The sequence below is a fragment of the Maniola jurtina genome, chromosome 10 (assembly GCF_905333055.1).
Source record: "Maniola jurtina chromosome 10, ilManJurt1.1, whole genome shotgun sequence".
In the NCBI taxonomy this organism is placed as follows: Eukaryota; Metazoa; Arthropoda; class Insecta; order Lepidoptera; family Nymphalidae; genus Maniola; species Maniola jurtina.
Genome location: NC_060038.1, coordinates 11690798 through 11716024, shown reverse-complemented (window position 1 = coordinate 11716024; position 25227 = coordinate 11690798). Strand labels below are relative to the sequence as shown.

Here is a 25227-nt window from a genome sequence, read left to right as displayed (position 1 = left end):
CTTAATCTTTCATTCTTTAATAGGTATTATAACTTGTTATAAAACTGGTATTTGCTGGACTCAAGCTTCCTATTTGTGGGATCCAAAGTACGAATTCTAGACACGCAGGTCTTAAATACTTTTCGAAATGTGCGTTTTGAATCTAATATGAATTGCATTAACGTCGAAGGAAATAAGTTGAGGAGACCTGCATGCCGAGAGTTTTTCATATTTTTTTCAAAGGTGTGTGAAGTCTGCCAATCCGCACTTGGCGAACGCGCGGTGGACTATCTCTTAAACCTTTCTCTTTCTGAAAGGAGATCCGTCACTCGTCCACACTGCTCAGTAGTGGGCCAGTGATAGATTGAGATGATAATATGAATTATGATTAACTAATTCAGAAAGATTCAAATTATGTGTCCTGCTAAGTTATACTCATAATGAGCAGTTTGTATTTTTTTTTATTGCCAAGCACTAAAATTTGTACCCCAAATATTGGTATTGAAAACATGGGAACTGTGTCAGTGAGACGATGAGTGAGTTTCGACTCCAACCATATTATTACGAATTCTTTAATCCTTTTTGTCTGGATATCAAACACCGGCAGACGAGTGAGTCATATGCAGAAGGATCTTTGTTCGGTTTTCTCGGAAGAGCAACGGGCATCTCTTTGTGGGGAAGGTATTTTAATGCAGGTCGACGGACTGATTTCTCCTGTCCTGCTTACGACAAGGCAGACCTTTAAATGTAATTAAATGTCTGCCTTACTTTGACATCGGCGTGTTAGATTGAACGAGGCGAGGGTTTTCTTCGTTTAATGTGCTAGTGATAATTGGGAAGCTCTTTTTTTGTTTTGAATGAAAGTTAATTTCTTTGTCATTGTAATGTGCAGTTGATATTTCTTTTATATTTATCTTATTGTATATTTTCAGCAACGATCTTTCTGTGCTTTCATAGATCTCTTTGACACTAGTCATTAGCGTCCAAGATCTCTTTTAATAATAGCTGGTGCCGTGTGGATTTATGTTTTAAAAATCCCGTGGAAACTCTTTAATTTCCCGGGATAAAATGTAGCCTATGTCACTCTGCAGGTCAAAAAATCACATAGATTCGATGCTTCGTTGCAGCGTTATTAAGAGGCAAACCAACATACAAACACACTTTCGCATTTATATTTGTGTTGATAACCTTCCTATTACTGCACTGATAACATCCATTAGTGACTTCACTAACTTGTAACCAGTCTGCTTGACTTTTAAATAAAAGAAACCAATCCAGTGGCATCATTTCGGATCTAAAAATTTATTAACCTTAATTACTTTATTTTTTACAAGAGTCGAATTAGTTCCATTAAGTTTTTTTTGCATTTCTTAAGTGATTGCATCAGAAGCCTCGTGTGATTTTTAACATCTCCTTGGAATCAGTGGGTGTTTAATCAGGATCTAAATTTCTAAAACCATAATTAACAGGTCATCTGCTGGCGATTTCGCAGTAACTCCTTAAAAGATGACAGCCTTTAAACGGGTGTTATTAGAAAACCCATTACAGTAATTTGGAGCAATCGTACTGAATGACGAATCAATAAATAGAGGTGTTAGGTTTTTGCTGTAGGTACGTGTTAAGTTTGTAAATTCTTCTGTCAGTTATTTTTTGTCGATTTCGCACTTGCATTTTACCAATTGAGTTGGGCTGTTATTCTCTTAATATATACAGGTTATCTTCTTATAATTATAATCGTCGTCTAAACCCATCGTTGGCCCACTACTGTGCACTGGTCTCCACTCAGAATGAGAATGTTTTAGGCCATAGTCCACGCTGGCCAAGTACGGATTGGCAATCTTCAAATACCTTTGATAATATTATGGAGAACTCAGGCATGCAGGTTTTCTCACGATGCTTTCCTTTACCGTTAAAGCAATAATGATATTTCATTGCTTAAATCGGACATAAATACTGGATAGCTATCTAGTATCTTCTAATGATTAAAAGTTTATAATAAGACACTAAAGTCTCTTTCATTATAAGCTTTAAATCATTCAAGTCCAGTCACTTATAAAATGATCTTAGGCAGATCATTCTACCATTGTATTAGACGTGTGATAAATATCTTGACTTGCAGATGTAGGTCGTATAAATTAAAACAATCGTAGAGAAATGATGAATCAATATCAACGAGTAATGTACACTGTAATGTACGTGTCAGTGTATGACCAATTTTGACCTCAATGATGAATAAACAACCGTTATTCTTAACTGAGTTATTATTGTGTTAACTTTTCAAATACATGACCATCTCCGCCTTCCGCTAATGTGCTATAATTACCAACTAACGAGTCAACATTAAAGAATAAAAACACTGTCTGTCTGTTACTGACGAGATAATGATGAGCAAATAAATTGTGCCAATAAATTAATAAATAATACACTGAATGCTGGGACGTGCCTATAACAAGTTCCGTTTGAATGTATGATTTATGTATTGATTGAAAGCTTTGATATAATAATGATTTTGATTGAGAATAAAATGGTACTTATTTCATTGAAAAAACGACTGCTGGCCTGGTTAGTATTGGCAGAGTGAACCATGTATTGGAGAGAAAATATGGATTAACGCAAAACGTATTTGAGTGTCTTTAGAAATGTATACGAGCAGTGGTTGCTGTATTCGTGAGGAAGATTTAGAATAAATGATATTTAAAAAGTTATCGTAAGACTAAAATGGCTACTTAAGATGACTACTTAAGATAACAGAATGAAAATTCAAGAGACCCCATAAAAGATAAATCTCAGAAACTAGGTCTTGAAATGGTTCTCGGAGGTTTCCACGGTATCCATATTACCCGTTAAGAAATTATTTATGGAAACTGCCATTCCGCATGCCAATTCACAAAATACCTCTAAGGCAAGAGTAAATATCTAGACAAATGCCTTCCATCTTGGACTACATTAGGTTCAACTCTATAAAGTATCCGTTAAAGTCGGCCAAAAACAAAATGGGAAAGGAGGAGAGGTTAGGTTAGAACGTGTAGTTTATTGGACTTTGTCTTATACGAATAACTGAGCGATGTATTCGTGACTATTTCAGAATGTTCTAACTTCTAACTTGTTTAGCTAAAGGTACTTGATTTTATTTGAACAAATGCGTTCCCTCTTGGAATACACTAAAAACTACTCCATGAAGTAATCGGTCAAGTCTGCTGTTTGTCTAATCTCTAAAAAAATGTGTACATATCGGAAATGGCATTGATTCTGAGCACAACTAAATTTTAAAGTATTCACAGTCTTTCTAACATCTTTTTTTTAAACCAATTTGATGAGAAAAGGACAGACAAACAATTTAATTTAGAACTATCAAACCTCGTGACTTTAGGTGCCAGTCGGAAGGCTATAATTTAAATGCAGAGTGCACTATTTAGAGTCTTTAAATTTAAAATTAATTTATCTTTTTTTAGCAAATATTAAAAAGAAAAAGATGTAGATACTCTCAATTTAGTTTAGAGAAAACATCAGAATCGACACCAGTGTTCCTATAGCAGAATATACTTACCCGTCTATGCGTCTAGCGGTACCGTCAGAGTTTATTTGCGTTTCAGTCCCTTCCTGATTAGACATAGAATACAAGGCGTCGAGACGTATCCCAGGAAGTCCATTTATAGGTGCTATTTTGATAAATTGTTTAGATTGTGTCGGACTCGTGGCTGTCGGATCAGGTTTCTGTGGGAGCACCTTTTACGGCGTAGGATTAATTCACTGTGGTCATTGCTTGAATCACGAACACGGTTTGAAAACATTTTAACGATTCCTTTATTATGTATGCTTCGTTTTTCTGTTTTGAATACAATCGACTTTTCTATGCTAACGTGATCGTCGGTTGCCATTTTCAGTTACGAATTTATCTAATTTTGACATGTGACGCGTGACTTGTTTGATAAAAGAGCTAACGAATCTTTAGAATCCGTTTTTTGCCATTTCGTGCTTGACCCTACCTTGACAGACCTTCGAATGTGATTTTTTACTTATTTTACCTAATGAAGTAATATAAAAAAAAATTGGATGTTTGCATCCATATGGTTTTGTTTATTGTTTGACCTCGACTTTAGTAAAGGCTGCTGAATACTAGAATTTCACGATTTTGACTTAATGCAAGCTTTATTGCATTCAAATATAAAAATTGTGATTTTCAAATTATGAATGATCTTTTAACAAATATTTACAAAATTGTAGCTCAAAAAAAATATATTCTTCGGTATTTGTAACATTTCACTAAAAAAATCTAGATGTTATTTTGTAGAACGGGCCGGGGGATATTATAGTTGTTGTTTTTATCCACCCCCGACCCAAAAAGAGGGGTATTATAAGTTTGACGTCTGTATCTGTGTATCTGTCTGTAGCATCGTATCTCCTAAACGAATGAACCTATTCTAATTTAGTTTTTTTTGTTTGAAAGGTGGCTTGATCGAGAGTGTTCTTAGCTAGGTATAATAGAAGAAAATCGGTTCAGCCGTTTGAAAGTTATCAGCTCTTTTCTAGTTTTCTTATAGAGGTTTTTGTGTCGGGGGTTTTTTAAATTTTAATATTTTAAATTATTCTTTTCATGTTGTCAACTCGTAATTTCTAATAGACAAAGAGGTAAAGCAATGGTGTGCGCTAGAGCGGGTGAGGCGGCGACCGATTTTTCTTTCGTTAGTCTAGGCGGCCCAGTACTGAACCATTTGGGTCATTGGACCTCGCCGTTTGTCGGCTGCTCACCGCCTCCGGTGCCATTATTTTTTTGCCACCATTTACGTGCCACCAATTCAATACCACTGTCTGACTCCGTTGGGCATACCGATTTGTGTCACGCTTATAATACAATGTTTTTCTTCACTGTAAAAACGTTAAGGTGTGCATAATTAATTCGTCCGTTCGATGTTCGTCCGCCAACTGTTTCGGTGTAAGAAAAACGTAACGGAAAAGCGTCTAACGGTTGTCGAGGAAAGTGTTATTCATACCAAATTTTTTGTAAGCATCTTATTTCGCAATGTTGTACAATATTTGCAGAATTTATAACCGTACATAATTTTAAGGCTCATGGTTTCTCTATGTGAAGAATATAATTTAAAATTATTATTATTATTTACAAGTTTGTAGCGAATGGTTACGTGTCGATATTAATTTATTTGTTTTGTTCTACATTTCAATGAATTTAGTTTTTCCTAAAGTGTCTACTAGGAATAGAATGTAGCTGTATGTGTGATTTTTGCAAGTAATCCTACAGAAATTAGTTGCTAGTATTAATAGTCGTATTAGTAAAAATGGATGGATGGTTGTTGAGTGACCAATAAATTCATATTATTTATCAAAATAGTTTGTACAATCACACGTCTGTGATTTACACGAACAGCTTTAATAGGTCGAATAAATATGCGACATAGAGAGCCCTTTGGGGCGCCAAGTCAATGGGAGCGCATAATAATTATATTGACAGTGACACACTTCACTATGTACTGAATTAGCAATAATAACGTTCTTGTATAGGCATGTCGTTTCTCACACGTTTATAAATATTGAGCAGGCTGTCTGAATGTATGCTATGAATATATAAAAAGATCTCGCACTTGGAGCTTTAGGTTAAGTCAATAAGGTGTATTAATTAAATTTTTTCCCCGTGGAAGCTTCTAAAAGCCTGCCTTTGGGGATAAAAATGTCTCTTAAATTTTTTGATGATATTTTTGAAGTATGAACCTATTTACTAGCTGCTGTTTGCGACTTTTTCTAAGTGTATTAAAGATTTTTCCCTTGTGAACTCTTAGGCTTTTCCGAAATAAAAACTTCTGGAGGAAGCTATCTGTACCTTTTGTCAAAATTGGTTTACCGAATGAGCCATTGAAAAGGTAACAGACCAACAGACACTGTGACATTTATTATAATAATTTTATTTATTAGTAAGTATGGATTATACGTATGTTGTTAGTCGCACAGAATAAGGGCACCATATGCAATACATTAAGTACTGTCATGACACTTGGCCCCATTTCGAACGGGTGGTAAGTAACAATTAAATAGTAATTGCCTGAGATGTGTGACATCTTAATAGCAGTCATAACTAATCCTGTAATGTGTAGTAGCTTAATAGTTAGTCCCTCCAAATGTTGTTTAAACTACCAACAGCGTAACTTAATTTTAAAAAGAATTTAATTTATGTTACGTTCATCGCTTCAAAGTGAAATATAGAATATAAAATTCTGTCATTAATTTCAAGTTAAGTGAGTTGTAGCATAAATGCAAGGGTTAGCATAAAATCAAGAGTCGGGTGTCGAACTCTTCTCGACACCCGACTCTTTGGAGACATAAATTGCGTGTGTTATGTCATTGGTTTATTATTATCGACCCGAACAACCACTTAATAGGACCTCCCAGCTGCATCTGGGTCTGGTAAATAAAATTCTACTACATATGATATTTAAGAGCCCTTTCTACTTGCTATGAATCATTGAAATGAGTCGTTTTCTGTAATAACTGGTAGGTACCTATATTAATATTGTATTCATTTAATTTATGCATTATTTTTTCGTAGAAATTTTGGTAGACGTGACCAATTATATATTTTCCTTTTATAAGGAAACACGTGGTAAAAGAAAACCGCTGCTTTCAGTATTGTTTACCTCCAGACTTTTTGCTTGTTTGCAAGCTTTCTCTATAGTATATACTAGGTGTAGTATAGTAATACTACTGGTTTTTAACCTTCACTACACGATATCCAACTTCTGCACACAAGCCAATAATTTAAAAAAAATCTGCTATTTTAACCTTCACGACTCGAAAACCTCTGCACACAAGCCAATAATTTAAAAAAATCTGCCACCAGCTCCATAGTTGTTAAGACATCTTCGCTTTCGGAGAAAGACCTGATTGTCATGTATCCTTATTAATTTCGATCCATCGCTTGTTAACGTTGGCCGCATTCATTTAACGCTGATGATTCTCAGTAACAAAACGTAGGCTGGCGTTATTGATGTCAGATTAAAGCTGGACATTAATTTGTTTTGTTTTATGTATTGACTTTCGAACTTTCACTTGATTTTAGGAACTCGGTACTTACTCACTTGGTTTTTGATTAGTCTTCATCGTAAACTTGTCACGTTTCTCAAAATTCATTTGAATATTACTAATGGAAATTGCCGTTGATAGCCTAGTAGTTAAGATGTCGGCCTCCTATTCGGCGATTGGGAGGTCTGGGGTTCGATCCCGGGCACGCGCCTCTAACTTTTCAGAGTTATGTGCGTTTTAAGTAGTTGAATATCAATTGCTTTAATTGTGAAGAAAAACCTCGTGAGGAAATGAGTTAACTACCTGAGCTTTCTCCTTAATGTCCGTAATTCTCAAAGCTGTGTGAAGTCTGCCAATCCGACTTGGTCAGCGTTGCGGACTATGGTCCCTTCTCATTCTGAGTCAAGTCCTGTGCTCAGTAGTGTGCCGGCGATGGGTTGATCATAACGAACATGATGAACGGCAATTGTGCTTCGGCAGTTGCTTCTGGGTAGATAATTTAGTATAGTTTAATTAGTAATAAATCATTGTTTAATGAATAGTAGCTAATTTCTTACTAAAAAATCAGCTTATTAGATTTTAAGTGACGCAAATCTGAATAGGTTATTATTACTAATTTGCAATCGCGATAAGATTTGGCTGAAATCTGCACTGATACGAATATTAGGTACGAAAAAACATAATAAGTTAGACAATTTGTTTTATACACCATTATAGCTATTTCAAATTATTTGCCATGGAACAAAAATGTCTAGGTATATTGATCTTGCCAACAAAGCAATCAATATGTAGGTATAAGTTAATTACATTTTGTTAAGCATGGGTTGTTTATGTGTAACATATCCCCCGAATTTTCCTATTTAGACAATTGCGGAAAATTATAATAATAATTGCTATTGAGTAAACTGTCATGGAAGTAATATAGAACATTAAAGAAATAAACATTATTATTATAAACGTTTAAAACAAGGCGTTGAAGCGTTTGCAGACATGTGCGTTGTTATTTTTTTCCAGTGGCCCAAATGCATAATATTATATTAACATGCAGTTATGTTTCGAAACAGTATCGACCTTCTGTGCCTCGCTTCGCATAGTGATTTAATGATTTCTTTTTTAATAAACTTCATTTATTATCGACTGCACTTGGTATAAGGGACAATACTTAAGTTTCTTTTATGATAAGTTTGATCGCTTTCAGGTTGGAAATCTTAGTCTTAATTAACTCTACTACTTAATTGTTGTACAAGTTTAAGACTAGTGAATGAGGTCTTGCAACTTTCAGTCGCTCGTTTGGCACTGAACTCTTATCTTTTACTGTTACATTTTAGTGTTATGTTACACTGTATATGTCTATCGGCAGAAATTAATTAATCAATCCTATCTCTAATCTGTCGATAGGTTACTTGCCAATGTTGTTATTTGTTAGAAATGTACGGTACTTTTTGGCAGTTAACAACGTCGCTAAGTCCATCGACAGATTATGGATAGATTTATTTTAGTTTCGGTCGTATATCTAACAATCTATCGTTGAAATCGATTACAACGTTTAGTAAACCTTTTTGCTTGAAAGCGTTTTTTTATTTATTTGATAAACAAACAGTAATAAAATAAGTTTTTACGAATCGATGAAACAATGCATAGTTATGATTGCTATAGTGCAACTTGCATGGTTTATTTACCACCACCTACAATATTCAATTGTGAATGAATCACTACTTAAATGATATATATTTTCATGTTTTTTCTACCTATATGTTTTGAGTAAATAGAACATGCTCAGGAAATAGCTATTGTATGTGATTAGGTTCTTTATACTCTACTTCTGTATACTGTATTCTAACATCATTCCACTCTGCTATCTTACGTCTGGATCATCATGTTGAATAATATTTATAGTCCTTATTTGTAAAAGAAATACACTTTGTAAAAGCATCGTTAGTAAATAAGTTTATTGTCATCTAAAACACCACAGTAAAACCCATGTTTTTTATTTAGATATTAAAGAATATAATTAACTAGCCGATGCCCGCGACTTCGCCCGCGTGGATTTAGGTTTTTTGAAATCCCGTGGGAACTCTTTGATTTTCCGGGATAAAAAGTAGCCTATGTGCTAATCCAGGATATTATCTATCTCCATTCCAAATTTCAGCCAAATCCGTCCAGTAGTTTTTGTGTGAAGGAGTAACAAACATACACACACACACACACACACACACACACATACAAACTTTCGCCTTTATAATATTAGTGTGATAATCTTAATATTACTTCCTTTGTTGCAGGTAAACACACACTTCGTTTTATACCAAGAATACAAAGAAATATTGGGTGAGGTTTTAATTTTGCATGTGACAAAAATGTGAGCAGACAAAACATTAATTATTTTTATCGTGGTCGCTTGACGCTTTAATTAACAAATTCAGAGTTTTTTTTGCTCTCGCAAGAGTAACGAGCTCTACGAGCAAAATGCAGACGATGAAAAAATTATAGCGATACTTATGTACGTTCTCGTAAGAGAAATTTTTTGTTTATTGCTTTTTACAGGTATGAGTATTTTCATTACTGAAAAAAGAAACTATCATGATTCTTCTTAATAGTTTTATTAAAATGTTGATGTTGTAATTAATTTAATTAGATAGCTAAATAAAATATCTTAATTCAAAATCTACATAAACAAAAAAAATTAAGCACCTTAATTGGCCTTTATATTATCTTTTCATAACGAATCTAGGACACTTTCGGAAATTCAGCTACTGAAAATATTTTTTTGTATGTTTTTGATATCAAGGTAACTCTGGGTCAAATCTTTTTCTTTACAAATTTTGGTAGAGGGGTATCTCCATATACCATTTTTTTTTAATTCATAATATTATACAACTTAGCTGTTATGTCCACAGTGGACGTGTGGACGTCCACAGGCTGATGAGGAGGATGATGATGATGATGATGATACAACTTAGCTCTTGACCGCAATCTCACCTGGTAGTAAGTGACTGCAGTCTAATATGGAAGCGATTCAACTTGGAGGGCAGTTTTTTATTAAATCCATACTTCTAATTAGTTTCTATTGGTATCGTATTGGAGTCCAGAACACTTAAATCGTTTGACGGCATGGCTTTGCCGGTAGTGAGGTAAGCATGTCCAAGGCCTCTCACCAGACTAGACCAGTGACAATTGAAAAAATATCTAAATTGCCCCTGCTCGAACTAGAAACCTCCCACTTATAAACCCAGTGTACTAACCACTGCGCCATGGGTGTCGTCGAACATATTCTATTTTAATAAGTAGTCCTATTTTTTGTTTACTTAGTAAGCCTAATTATGTAGTGTATTATTATTTTTTCTAAAAAAAAAGTACAAATATTAATGCAATACAATTGACCTTTAGTTGCAACTTGTACGTGTATGTAACCTCGCGTATGCCATATAGGTAGGCTGTTAGGCGTGTTTTGGAAGTAATGTTAGTTGCAATGGTTGCGCGAGTGGATATAGCACAAGATGCAGGCGGCTGTAGTGCATAGCGCGGCAGCGAAGGTCAGTGCTCCTGCGATTCCGGCCGTAGTGCTCCGAGTTAGAGTCATAAGTGGCGGTGGCTGGCGGCCGCAGGAGAGAGGCGGCGAGGCGGCGGCCGGCGGTGGGGTCCTCGCAGGCCAGCGAGCGTGCGTTGCCTCCCTTCGGCAGTCAGTTGAGTAGCAGCGGTGCACGCACACCGCACGCAGTTCTCGCGCGCGGACCGAGAAGGTATGCACGGACGCCTCGAACCCCGCCGCCTAGTCTCCACTCATGCACTCGCTTCCGGTGGCTGCTCTCCTTCGATTAACGAACGCGTTCTGTTTTCCCATGTGCCACGGCCTGCAGCCACCGAATAAGTGTTGTGTTATGGTTGGTGTTCTAACAGTGGAGTGATCTAGAGGATTAAGTGCTATTAGCAGGACTCCGGGTGGAAATGTGTTGATCGACAGACGCGTCTCGTACTTCACTTTTTAATACGTTATCAAATAAGAGATTGTTGTGTTATCTCAATGCCAGAGACAATACGTTCATGCATTATTTATTTTTTTACTCATATAAATAATGCGTCTCTGTCTTGACTAATCGACGAATGTTGTTTATTCGAATGCGATAGAGGAAAATAATTACAGGTTATACGAAAGTTGTTCGAACTTATACATCGGGATAATAGAGCTATCTCGTAAACAATGCTAAAAAAAGAAAATAGAAATGTGTTTGTATTGCGATAGCAGTCTGGGTCGCAGAGTAGACAGCTGGAGCGGGCGAGGATGTGTCGGCCGCGGGCCATATGGCAGCCCCGCCACTGCCCATATTAGGGACGCCACCAAGGCGACACTTGTTGCACTTATACGGCTTAAATGCTCCACATAACGAGTTTACGCGGGAGCGACGTCTTATCGTTATCAGCTATTTAATGAAATTATCACCGGGCGACGCTCATTAATTATTTATTTAAAGGTTGCACCTGATTGTTTTTGTCAGTCGCGTTCGATTATGTGAACATCGTTAACGATCGCGCAGCTTACCCGCATAAACGATAAGGTAATCAGGCGGTTCGCGAGCGCATTATGCAAGCCTCGAGTGGGAGCGGAGTGCGCTCGGTGGACTGGGGCGGTTCGTTGACCAGTGCATTGTCCCGCCACGCCGCCGCCCACCGCGAAGGTCGCGGCCCACACCGCCACAGCCTGATTCCATCTCGCGTCCCATAAAACACCGAAACACCGACACGCATCTCTCGCGGCGATAGGGACATCGGATCGTGTCTACGTTCAACACATTTCCATCTCCGGTATCACGTTGCAGGTAGAGCCGATATGTGTTCAGTGAGCTCGTTGCTTAAACAAGTTTCGTTGTGAACTAAGTAATTTATTTTTAACATTAAGTGGAAATTTTGATCTCAAAATGGTGACTTCGAGAATACCGGCTTATTCTCTGAATTCGGAGTTCAACAGGGAGTTCAGAAGTTTCCGCATCACGCGAGCCACGCCGCGCTCCACGCTGTACGCGCCCGCCATCGTCCCCATACACGAGTACCCGCGGGTCAGCGTGCACGAGCGGCGCGAGGCGCTGAAGGCTGCGCTCGCCAAGGCGTGGTCCTCCAAGAGCAGTGACAAGAAGAAGCACGACACGTGGGCCGCCCCCAGCGAGCAGAGCCGAACCAACATCACCACTGCCGACTTCACCGTCAAGACGCAGCAGTACAAGACGAGTGTCAACGGCGAGGAGGTTTCTCGTGTCGCTCTCGTTAAACACGAATTCGAAAGCAAGGATGCAGAGCGTACGCAGAAGTTAGAGAGCAAGATCGACAGCAGCCAGCCCTCCAGTTTCACCTACGGAAGGTTTAACGGAAACGGTGTAGACATCCAGGAGACCCTGAAGAAGAACTGTGATAAAGGCTTACACAATAACGACATTAGTTATAGCGATTACCTTAACAATGTTCCTAAATGTAAAACTAGTTTCGAAAATAATTTTCTCAAACAGAGCCTCGACGAGCGTAACAATAAACGGACCGTTTACGACGTAGCGCCGAAACGCCTCGATAGAGACGTCAACTTGAACAACGTCGAATACAGCAGCCTGAACGGCGACGCGTATGATTCTTTGAAGTATTCGCGACTCGCGAACGGAACAGAATCGGTACAATACAAAAGTTACGGTAAAACAGAGACCGTTAAGAGCAAATTACTCAGCACGACGGATGGTCCAAAAAGCGTGACGTCTTGCAACGGAGAGAAACTGAACGGGTACAGTGAGGCGGAGCGACGGAGCGGCCGCGAGCCGCCGAGACCGCTCACGAGCGGACCCAAGTCCGTCGTGGACCAGAGGCTGGCCGAGCGGCTCGAGGTGAAGGTTGCAGAGCTGCCCGCTCTGTACCTCGGCGTGGACTCGTGGACGCCCAAGTCCGCCGCTTTCCAGAAGAGTATGCGCGAACACGAGTGGAGCGTTTCGTATGTACTACATAATACACATGATAATAATCTCTTACTAACATTTATATAGTTATATCCCTTTATATCCTTCCAATCAATATTCACCTTGAGTGTGTTCAGGAGCTTGATATTCGTAAAAAACTGCCCTACTATCATCGTTCGGTCCCGGTTTGAGACATCGAGGTCAGGCCTTAAAATGTTAACAAAAAGTTGTTAATTGAATACCGGTCAATCTTTCCTTAAAACTACATACGGTTCAGGTCCAGTAATGAATAAATAAATGTTTTCATCGTGTATAAAGTCAATATCATATTTCAACTTTTAAACTTCGGAGTTATCGAGTTATTAAAGTACGCAAGAGAAGCCTAATTAATAAATAGCTATGAATCCAAGAGTGTGCTGCCTGTAATATAAATACCTAGAAGAAAAAAATAAGCAAAACCTGCCGAGCTTATTGCCGGGAGGCTGAGTGCATCGACTTCGCTACTGGTTTAGAGTGCATTGCGAGTGCTATTACAAATCTCGTTTCGCCAACCATTGCAGCTTTATTTATGTACCTATATGCATTTACATATAAAATGAAATCGGAGCCTATGGAACACTTCTTACGCGCTTTTCCATAAAAACGTATTACGCCTATTTATTATATTATTATTTGTTGTTCTAGATCTTAAATTAAACCAGATATCGATTTATCGCTCCGTTTATAGGATAGTTCAGCTTTTAACAATTCCCTTTTTACCGCTTTAAAGGCTATTAAAGTATGGATGGATTTGGATGGTGATTTCAATTTGCCACTCTTCTTTGACAAATTGGCGCCATTTTTTCACGAAAACTTATCATATTCAATACGTGAAATAATCAGTATGTAGACAATTATATAAAAACGAACGTTATTATATGAAACACGTTTTTATTATACCTTTACATTTTTTATAAACATTCTCTCTAACACCTCGATGAAATGTTTTATTGCCTTCGATATGTTTTTTGTATGAAGAACTATGTCAAGTCAATTTAGTATCAAGACTCATAAATTAAAAAAATCGAGGTTACAATGTTGAAGCAATTGGTCTTTTTTATGGTGCATTAGTCATTGATGGTTGTGTCTGAATTAAAGTGATATTATTTTGTGACCCTCGTTTTTCTAAACATTCATTATAAGACGTAAGGCGACAGTTTCTGTACATTCAAAAATATTGTTAGCTGTCAGCACTCGACTTGTATTTGTATGGTTATGGTTGTATAAGCTTATATGGTTTTTGAAACTTTCTATTGTTCCATAGTATTAGATATTTTCCGGTATAGTAAAATTAGCCATAACATGTCCATGCATACCTACGGGTTGTTAGTATTTATCGCTGAAGGGTTAAACCGTGATAAATTAACAGATAGACTGACATTTCATATTTTCACTATTAGTATGGAATTCTCGCTGTAAAATCAATATTATACCAACTTGTTTAGGTGTCAAAACTTTGGACTACACAAAGTTCAAACCTCTATTTTACCCTTTTATGGGTTGAATTTTCAAAAATCCTTTCTTAGCGGATGTGTAGGTACGTCATAATAACTATCTGCATGCCAAATTTTAGCCCGATCCGTCCAGAAGTTTGAGCTATGCGTTGATAGACTAGTCAGCCAGTCAGCTTATCCTTTATATTTAGATTTGTCTTAACTTGAGCAAGAGTGTGCTTTTATATATGTTTTACAGCCCTGGATATTTTTAACCGACTTCCAAAAAAGGAGGAGGTTCTCAATTCGTCGGGATCTTTTTTTTTTATTTTTTTTTTTTTTTATGTATGTTCCCCGATTACTCAAAGACCCCTGGACCGATTTGGAATTTTTTTTTTTGTTTGAAAGGGTATACTGCGCAGGTAGTCCCATATAAATTTGGTGAAGATCTGATGAATATCTTCGGAGATGGAGAACAGAACTCCTCAATGGATAGGAGCAAATTGCTCGCGATCAGTGTAATAGCTTAGTAAACAGTAGGGTTTTAACTGGGCACAGCATATTAGAGTACAGTAGGGCCACTAAAAATTGTGAAATAAAAAATTTTCAAAAGAAAAATAAAACCGACTTCAAAAACGACAAACACTAAAAAGTAAAAAATAACTTTTGTTTAGCTACACGTGTAATGCACCTAGGTATGAAGTCGGGCGAGCTTCACTCTTGGATTTCTAATTTTGTTTTAATATGCTCGCTCGACTTCATACCTCGGTGCATTACACGTGTAGCTAAACAAAAGTTATTTTTTACTTTTTAGTGTTTGTCGTTTTTGAAGTCGGTTTTATTTTTCTTTTGAATTTTTTTTATATTAGTTGAAACCAGGGAGGTACCTACGCTCCGTAATTAGTGTTTATAAAAACATGCGAGGAGCACTGAAAATACGGTGCTTGAAGAGGATACGGGTCGAGTACTCACTAAATACTTAATATACATACCTGAGTAGAATGATTACCTAAATAGAGGTTATTGCTTCCAAATATACCTACATTATATAAAGTCGTTTCCTGACTGATCTATCAACGCACAGGCTAAACCACTAGACGGATCGGGCTGTTTGGCATACAAATAGCTATTATAACGTAGACATCCGCTAAGAAAGGACTATTGAAAATTCATGCAATTTGTAGTTAAGTCTGACATTTTTGAAGTTATATTTAATGAAAATTAGTATATTTAGGCTTTTGGTGGGAAATGAAGGAAGATGTACTTCATGATTTTTGGAAATTCTAAAGGAAAAGGAAAAGAAAATAGTAGTATCTACGCAGGTAGAGGTTATACAGGAAGTGATCTAGGCTATAGAAGATTTTTACGAACCTAATTTCACGCGGACGAGGTAGCGGACAAAAGATAGTTTTACATGGTAGGAACGTCCCGCTCCTCCAAAATCCGTGAACTAAATATTTTTTGTTTCTGAAAATAACAACATAAAACTGACTGCTAGGAGCCAGTTCTGGCAACCCGCGACCAGGTTGTGTAAAGTCATTGCACAACTTAGTGACTCACACCGGGTCTGTATCCCTTCCTTTATTGAAGTAATCTTGTTTTATTTTGCTTCTCGCAATAAAACGTTTAAGAAAAACTTCAAATGTCAGAAATAATGGTCACTGCAGTTCCACTAAAAGTACAATTTATTATTACTCATAGGCAACTTTATGTTTTTATAGTAATTTCTTATTTCCCTTTTTCTTTATATTATAGTAATTATTATAATGTTATCCATACTAATGTTATAAATACTAACTAAAGAAATATCTGTATCTGTACCCTACGTTATCACAATTTTTACGAAATTTTGGTACGGAAATAGCTTGCATATCGGAGACGGACTAAGCTACATTTATCCTAGATAAAAATTAAATTAAAAATTTAAAAAACCCCCGACACATAAACCTCTAAAAAGTAAAAAAATAATAGGTAAGTATGTATGGGCCCTTTAAGAATAGTATAAATAGTAAAGTTTTTATCCAAGCGCTCGTTGCGCCAGGGGACCGCTACCTATCATAAACTATGAAAGTCATCTGTTGTAGAAAGAATAGTTTTTGGTAACTTTAGCGGTCCCCCGACGCAACGAGCGCTTGGATAAAAACTTTACTATTTATACTATTCTTAAAGGGCCCATACATACTTACCTATTATTTTTTTACTTTTTAGAGGTTTATGTGTCGGGGGTTTTTTAAATTTTTAATTTAATTTTTATTTCACGCTTTTTAAACTTTTATTCATAAATTACCGTTTATTTGTGCCATTCTAAAACCCAATTTCTATAATAATATAAATCCATCGATGTATAAATCCAATAAGGCAGCTAATATCTCTTCAAAAGTAACATCAATGTTATGTTAATTATACGTTCCATGAAATATTTTTGACCGAACATCACTAAATCAAGAATAATCTGAATGACTCACATAGTTTAACATGACCAAAACGAAATATCTGTTTCTAACATGTCGTTGCTTTAAAAATGTACCCATTTTACGTAGTCGTATAATAGTTCCCTTTTCAAGATATACCTACGATTAAATTGAAATCGACTTTCACCCGATGAAATAAGGAATAAATTGGCTTGTATTTCATTTTGTTTATTATTGCATGTAAAATTTTTATTTGACATAACTTTCAAAAACCGGTCAAGTGCGAGTCTGCCTCACACATGAAGAGTTCCGTACAAGTTTTTTTTTATGTAATGACAATTCAGTTGTCGGATTTTTCTGTTTACTTGGGCCACAGGAGTAGAGTACTTGGGCTATAAGATATTGCTACCTGCCTTTCATGATTCTACGTAAACGGGAAGTACCCAATTTATAAGTTTTGATTCTCTTGAAAGATGACACACAGACAGACAACGAAGTGGTGAAGGAAAACACCGTCAGGAAACCTGCATGCTTAAGAGTTGGCCATAATGCTCCCTCAAAGGTGCGTGAGGTGTGCCAATACGTGCTTGGCCAGTGTGGTAGCTTCTAATTCTGAGAGGAGACTTGTGCTCAGTAGTGAGCCGGCGATGGGTTGATCCTGATAATGATGAATTTTAAACGTATTTTGTCAAAGTAAATAAGCTGAGTTCAAGCAGATAAAATATAAAGAAGGTGCGCCTAATGCATCATCCAAACCTGCGCGACAAAGCGACTACGATGCGGGAACCTCAGCCGCGCGGAGGGTCATCGCCTCCCACGATATTTAATGATGCCATGCACACCTACGCGACTACAACTGTCGAGGCTACAACATTTTTTTTTTCTCTACAGATACCTACTGAACCCTAAAAATAGTTTGACTATGGTTTGGGTTTGGGTTGATTGTTCGTGGCCTTTGGTTGACTGTTGGATATTATAATTGAATTGATGTTTTCTCGTTTCGCCTACGATCCAAAGTATCAGAGTTTTCCAAAACATTATTTTCAAATAAATAATTACGTATCTAAGCAACGTCCATCTTGACAGCTTGACATTTGCCAATTGACATAATATTATGAACCTCTGTTACAATAGTGAAAGATCCCAGGGCCACCAGCCGTCACGTATTTTCTGACGAACGAAATGTGGACGATTGAGTAGTGTTAGTATGAACTAAGAACGCATGCCTACAGACCTGCTAGCTTGCTTAGACGGCCAATTTTCAGGTATCAGGTAATCAAGGTACATTACTTACCTCACGTAAATTCTCCAATTTTTTTAATTTTTAGCTGTTTTTTTTAAATATTAATAATTAATTGACATAAGTAAACTATAAGAGAGTGAGAGAGAAGTCAATATATCCTAATACATATCTTACTCAGTCTCATGCGCGTAGATAATGATGCCCTCGCGCTCAAACCCACAGAGGCATTAAAATTGAATTTAGGGGATGATTGGCCCTCTGGATCGGTCTGTCTTCTCGTAAAAGGTTTTAAAATAGTTGTCTGGTGGACATATATAAAAATGGAGCATCAGAATTTACGTGCAGTTAAGTAATTACTTATTTTGGGAGCTTTAAAGCGTCTGCAAAGCAATACGGCCGACGCGGGAAGTGTCTGGGAGTATTGGCGACATATTTTTAAGGAAAATATACGTAAAAATCAGTTTGGAGAATTTACGTGAGGTAAGTAATGGTTTTATGTACCTTGATTATCAGATACCTGAAAATTGGCCGTCTAAGCAAGCTAGCACGTAGGCTAGGCATGCTTTCTTAGTACTTACTAATACTACTCAATCGTACATATTTCCTGTGTCAGAAAATACGTAACCTCTGGGGGTCCTGGGATAAAAGTAATAAGAAAACCAGAAAAGAGCTGATAACTTCCAAACGGCTGAACCGATTTTCTTGGATTATAGCTAAGAACACTCTCGATCAAGCCACCTTTCAAACAAAAAAAACTAAATTAAAATCGGTTCATTCGTTTAGGCGCTACGAGGCCACAGACAGATACACAGATACACAGATACACAGATACACAGATACACAGATACACAGATACACAGATACACAGATACACAGATACACACGTCAAACTTATAACACCCCTCTTTTTGGGTCGGGGGTTAAAAATCAAAAAGTTCTCGCGGGATTTATAGAAAACTTAAAAGTCCCCGCGAGCATCATCCAATTCATCATAATAATCAATCATAAATTATTATGTTATATTTATGATTGATTGATATGAGATCTAGAAACTGTGTAGTTTCTTTCTTAACTTGAACCTAGGTTAGATTTAAACGCCTCAATTACGTCAAAAAAAAATTATCTCTGTGTTTTAAATAATGAAGATGTCAAGTTAATCAAAACTTAACTAATCCATCCTAATCTGCGACTTATAATAAAACGGTTGCCGTATAAAATGAGGCATATAATAATAAGCAAACATTCGCCAACTCGTGGGCGATCTCAGCTTATAACTTACTGATTCGTCTCGATAGCATTTTAGTGAATGCCTCAAGGTCCCGTCCTGGTTTGACTCGTAAAGGATTTGTCAACCTGGTTAAATTTATGACGTAAGTTCATTTTAGTCTTTTAGAGCTAGCGCGCACCACGGTAAATTTCCGTACGTTTTTTTGTTTTTCGCAAAATCTGTGAATTAACATAGAAGCGCGCGCAATTTTTAAATTTAAGGATTTTAAAGCATACCGCAACTCGCCACACCGCAGTGCGCGCTCGTTCTTAGGTCTCTCTAGCCGCTAAATGATTATTATTTAGCCAATGTGGCAATTTTTTTCATTTTATTTAACAAAAAAGATCTCTCAGAGATCTCTTATAGAGATAAGTGCTTCCCTGTCCACTTTTTCTTTATTTTTATTTTTATTGTCACAACTTTCTGGTACAAATAAAAAATTAAAAAATAACATTTGTTTCTTCGTGCTCGTAAGCGCTTGACTGCTTGACGGTATTCTGTTATACCAATCTTTAAATTAAAACTGACAGGTCTTATTAGTATATTGCTATCGCTTTTATGATACTTGCGGAAAAGCATAGCACTTTAGTTTAAAAGAGATTGTGTACATCAGAATTAGCCACAATTGTGTTTACGAAAATTAGGTTTGAAAAGTTTTTTGTTCGCATTTCTATATTCCCAGTTCAAGTTCTTAAGTTAACAAACGTGACTCCGAAGTTGCTGTTTACTTAAGTTTATTCGAACAGTTCTATTACGTTAATCTGCTGCTTTGGAGTTGTCAAAAAAAATGACAGATTTACGCCAATACTGCTGTCACAATTGTTTACAATATACACCTAAAAGCGCAAAGCTTTAACTGTACTTTTTTTTAATTTGCCAATTTGTATGGAATGCTGAAAGTTTGACAGATCAACGCCAACTGCAGTGTCGAGTTTGTTTACTCGCTCTTAAAACTTGCTATCAAAAAGATCGATTAATATTGGCTATAAAATAGAGAAGGTAAAAATCTAAAAACTAAAACCGGCTTGTCAGGTAAATGAGTCACATTGATTGGTTTTTTTTTTTCAAGTTTACAAATATGGACTGAAATGTATTGCTTTAAAATGTAAAGCATGAGAAACATCGAATTATAAATAACAATTCATTCGTAACAACGCCATATCAATGATATATGTATGTACAAACATTTTATTGTTAACTAGATGACCAACTCACTCCAGGTGGCATATCTGAAATAAATCCTTTCTCGGTAGGAGTTTACGTTATAGAGAAATCATCATGCAGTTTAAGCTGTACATTATGTCGGCAAATTTATTATTTTACTAGAGGATGTCCGCGACTTCGTTCGCGTGTTTTAAAGATCCCGTGGGAATTCTTTAATTTTATGGGATAAAAAGCGGCCGATTTCCGAGATGTAAGCTGCCTCTGTACCTTTCATATTAATCGGTTAAACGGATCGGCCTTTAATATTATAAGTATGGATGGATATTAGATGATGCCCGCGATTTAGTCCGCGTGGATTTACGTTTTTCCGTGGGTAGTCTGATTTCTCGGAATACCTACGTACTTCCCTAGGATGCAGTATCTGTACCAAGCGTCAAAATCGGTAATAGATGGGGTAAAAAGCTTGTAGACAGACATACACTCTTTCGCATTTATATTAGTATGGATGAATACACGAAGATTGAAAGTGGACTGATATAGAATTCCTAGAAAAAGAAAATAAACACAAAAAGCTAGTGTAGTAAGATTTTCTATTATTATTGACAATTTCAACTTTCATCATAAAAAAAATTCATTTGGGGTGGAAACAAAAATACGAGAAAAATAAATGATAGTAATTAACTTAGCGACAGCGGAGAGAAAGTGCTTTTTATAAGTTTGCGATGCAATTTGCGGCTTTTGCTCAAACATAGCAATCGTTATATTGTATAACTAGACTCTCGTACAAGCGTAATAAGCAGTTAAACTTACAATATTATCTCGAAGTATAATATTACTATGGTAACTACTGTTTTTATTTTTTGCCCCATTTAAATTTACATATAATGTATGCGCCAGTTGTAAAAGTGACATTAATTATGTATCTTTTTATCGTTACGTGATAAATTATGCGTACGTTTCCTTCCTCTTATCAGTGGATATTTGAATCCAGTCTGCAACAACTTTCACCCTGTTATGTTTACATAATTTTCGTTCACCCTGCTATGTTTGCATAATAATTTGCGTGTCGACGCGTCTGCCTCAGACAATGTCTGCCTCCCGCCAAATGGCAGTGAAGCCACATTTTTTGACACCATCTTCTAACGTTTCGGTTTAGATTTCGGTGGCCTAACCAAATTGTCAATCAAGTCGTAATTTGAAAAATAAAAACAAGACTGCTATGTTTGAAAATGGTGGCATACAGCCGCTATATCAATTTTTTAAGTTGTAGGCAGTGTCACTCATGATATGATCTAAGGATTCTAATTATACCCCATACATCAAAATCTGTTGAAACATCTAAAAGTTCTGCTGGAAAAAGAAACTGGCCTAAAAAAATATTACATCTCTTTTTTGAGCAGTAAGTAAAAAGGCACCCAGCTTACGTTAGGCTTCACAAAACGAAAATTCTATACCGATCTATCTTGTTGTACTGTTTTCGTTTTTTATGTTTTTGATGATGATTTTGATTTCAGTCCTGATTTTTTTTACTATAAAAAGGCGTATATTTACAGCTGAAATAACTTGAACGACAATGAAGGTTTGTATGTTGTTTGTTACCAGCAATTGTTTTTCACTCTCTCAAAACCTGATTTTTGCATTCAACTGCGTTAACGGAGGACAAATAAACATACGCACGTATCGGTACCATTAACGGTCAGTTCAAGTACATCTGACAAATGTCAGAAGCCGCCCGTAGTTACGCGGTGTGATCAACTTTCGCTGCAGACTGGTCCCGCTTCCCGCGACCCGCATCCCGCCGCTGTACGCGTGCGCGCCGTATCGCTAGCCGGGCCCGGCGCAAACCTTCGTCGGCTGATGTAACAGTACCAAAGTTTACCTTCCCGGGTAAATAAACGTTTTTGGTGTGCCTCCTCCGTCAGTGCTGTGCAAAGCTGGTGATCGTGCGACGTTCCGTTTTTATATTTTGCTTTAGGTGAAGTAATAGAGCTTTTCAATAACCGATTTTTGATCTCTCATTCAATGTTCGTAGCGAATACAATAAGCTTCATTTAAGTCGCGATATGTTTGCCAAGGTTTCCTCTCGCGTCTATTTTTGAATTTGAATAAGGAAGATACGTCTCTATTGGAGCTAATTAAATGTCGTTTATGTGGCTTTTTCGATAGCCGCGTTTGTCATTGACCCGAGAACGCGGGCGGACGATTAGTCTCGGCTGCAGTGTTGACACGGTTCGCAATAACCGCTCATCCGGTGCGGCCTTGTCAGCCAACCAACTGGCCCGCAAGCCTGCACCATCCAACATACAATTTTTACGTATACTGTAGGTACTTTGATAAATTATAAAAAAATGCATACAAAGCATCAAGGTGAAAAGATTAACTACAACTACTCATCTTAATATTTTATTTCTTTGGTAACTTCCTTTGTTATACGTTTATCTATTTTAAGTTAAAAGCCATTTTACTAGCAAATATACTGTTTGTATAAATATATTTAATCAATAAAAAAATATGTGTAGTGTAGTAATATTTGTTTCAAATAAACTACTATACGCTAGACTGAATACGTACTAGAATAGGTACGGTTGATGAATATTCAATTATAATTGAAAATATGATATGTATAATTTAATGAATATTATAATATTTGTATACCTGGTAGATTATCTAAGTTCATTACATAAATTGTTATGATTTTATCTTTATTACCGACCTACACGATTACGTGTATTCATAATTTGCCTGCTTAGTGATATTTTACACCTGTATATTTCTTCCTTCTGTTTTAAATTAAAAACTTACATTTAAGCATTTAAGATATTTTTCTTATTTTGTTAGACTTTTAATATTGCCACAGTTAAAAAATTGTATACGAATAAAAATTATATGACGTAATTGAAACATACGAAAAGCCCATGAACATTAGCAAAAAAAATATAATAATAATTAATTAAAGACAATGAATAATTGAAAATATTATCGGGTCTTACCCCTTAAAAATTATTTACTTGCCTCTATTCAATAATAACAGCATTCAATGGCAGCTTGACAGTTGTTGACGTGGCCCTATTATTCGCAGAGCTAAAACCGCTCACTCGTGAAAATGAATATATCTGCTCCCACTTGATACCAGATCCAGTTTTCAGCAACGTTATGAACACAAAAATACTTAGAATTTTTGAACTCAAAAATTTCACTTGTTCAGTTCTCATATTGTGACTCATTAAAAAAAATATAGATTCGTTAATTTGATTGGGCAGTAGAGTGTAGAATTTACATTTTCAACAAATTAAACCGTAACAGCTGATTATGATCAAAAACTAATAAGTGTTAAACGTGGGAAGTGATTTTAATGAGTCAAACGGAAAGACATGATTTGAAAAGGATCTGCTCTAATTTAATATAACTTATTAAAAATTAGATATTTTTTACGGTATGTCATGCTGATAGAAAAAAGAAAACCGAATTTTCCGGTAGTGAACCTATTCGAATCGATTTTATTACACCAAGTAGCTGGTACGGCTCTGCGGCAATTCGGTATATTACGTACAAGTATGTATTCTTGTCGGTAAACGTTTTAGCAATTTAGCTGCGATGCCCTAAAAACGAAGTAAGTGAAACTAAGTAGTTAATTATACAGATAGGGCTGCTTTGTTCGGTTTTCTCGCATTCGTCTTTGTTTGAAAGACATTCGGGAAGCATTTGAAGTTTGAACGACCTTAAAGTAAATTTTTTACCAGCAATGTGTCTGACCAAAAATTTCGCACTCGCTACGCTCAAGATTTAAAACAATGCCTTTGAATGAGTTGCCTATTGTGTCTTTATAGTTTATTTTTTACTGAATATTACAGGATTTATCAACTTCACTTAGGTATCATTTATGAAAAAAAACCTCTAACTAACTGACTCGTCAACGTCCAGAACAAACCCTGGAGCTAGAAACCTGAAATTTTGCTCGGAGATTCCCTTTATAATGTAGACAAGGAATAAGGCCGACTTTTTTCGAAATTTTCACGGGATAGGGAATAAAGATTTACAATTGCGCCAAGCAAAGCCGCGGGTTATATTATAGGGCAAAAACCCTTTTCTAAATTAGGTATATTATGTTTGGGTTCTTAGCTCAAAAGTCCGCGTTTCAGATCTCTTTGTCCTGGCCTGAGCTTTAGCTGATGGCAGCCCTATAATGCAGACCGTACGATAATTTTTTTAATAAGAAACCGTGGCCTGCGGTGGGAATCCTTGACCAGCCGCAGTTCGTTTCGCATTGAAGAGCGTGGCTTTCGATTTCGTAAGAGACCGCACTGCACTGCACCGGCCCAGATCGATTATGGTCATTGTGCCAAAAACTCTCGACTCGTCACAATTGGCGCATCGCTGGACCTTGGACTACTGACTATGATATATTGCAACTTTTACCCTTTTTCCGTAACACACTTATATAATACGATGCGTACTTTTTCCGTTGACACTGAACTTGTACTAGTTTGGAGTTGCCTTTATTGTATTGGAAAACATCTTATGATTCTTTCGTAACTTGTATGATTTGCCTCTTTCTTCTTTTGTGTGCCTATGTACCTAGACAGATTCTACTTAATCCTGACTTTTTTTCGAGTAGATTATAGAATTTGATCTTTCTGATAACCTCTTGATGAATAAAAGCTACATAGTGTGATATTACCTATCTAATGTTTTAAACAATACAGTTCCAAAAGTTACTATCTTTTCTTTCTTTTTC

General features: G+C 36.6%; 1 protein-coding gene across 2 annotated transcripts in view; it reads left to right on the top strand.

Annotated features, from left to right (window-relative positions):
* The first annotated feature begins 10697 nt into the window (after positions 1–10697).
* The window catches only part of LOC123868868 (dual specificity protein kinase CLK2), a 53986-nt gene continuing 39456 nt past the window's right edge, over positions 10698–25227 (top strand). The window contains exons 1-2 of one of the 2 annotated variants that reach the window (XM_045911522.1): positions 10698–10748; positions 11823–12970. In XM_045911522.1, the coding sequence (XP_045767478.1) occupies positions 11922–12970 (1049 nt within the window). In that variant the 5' untranslated portion in view covers positions 10698–10748; positions 11823–11921. The remainder of the gene's footprint in view (positions 10749–11822; positions 12971–25227) is intronic. The other variant, XM_045911523.1, reaches the window with a different exon arrangement.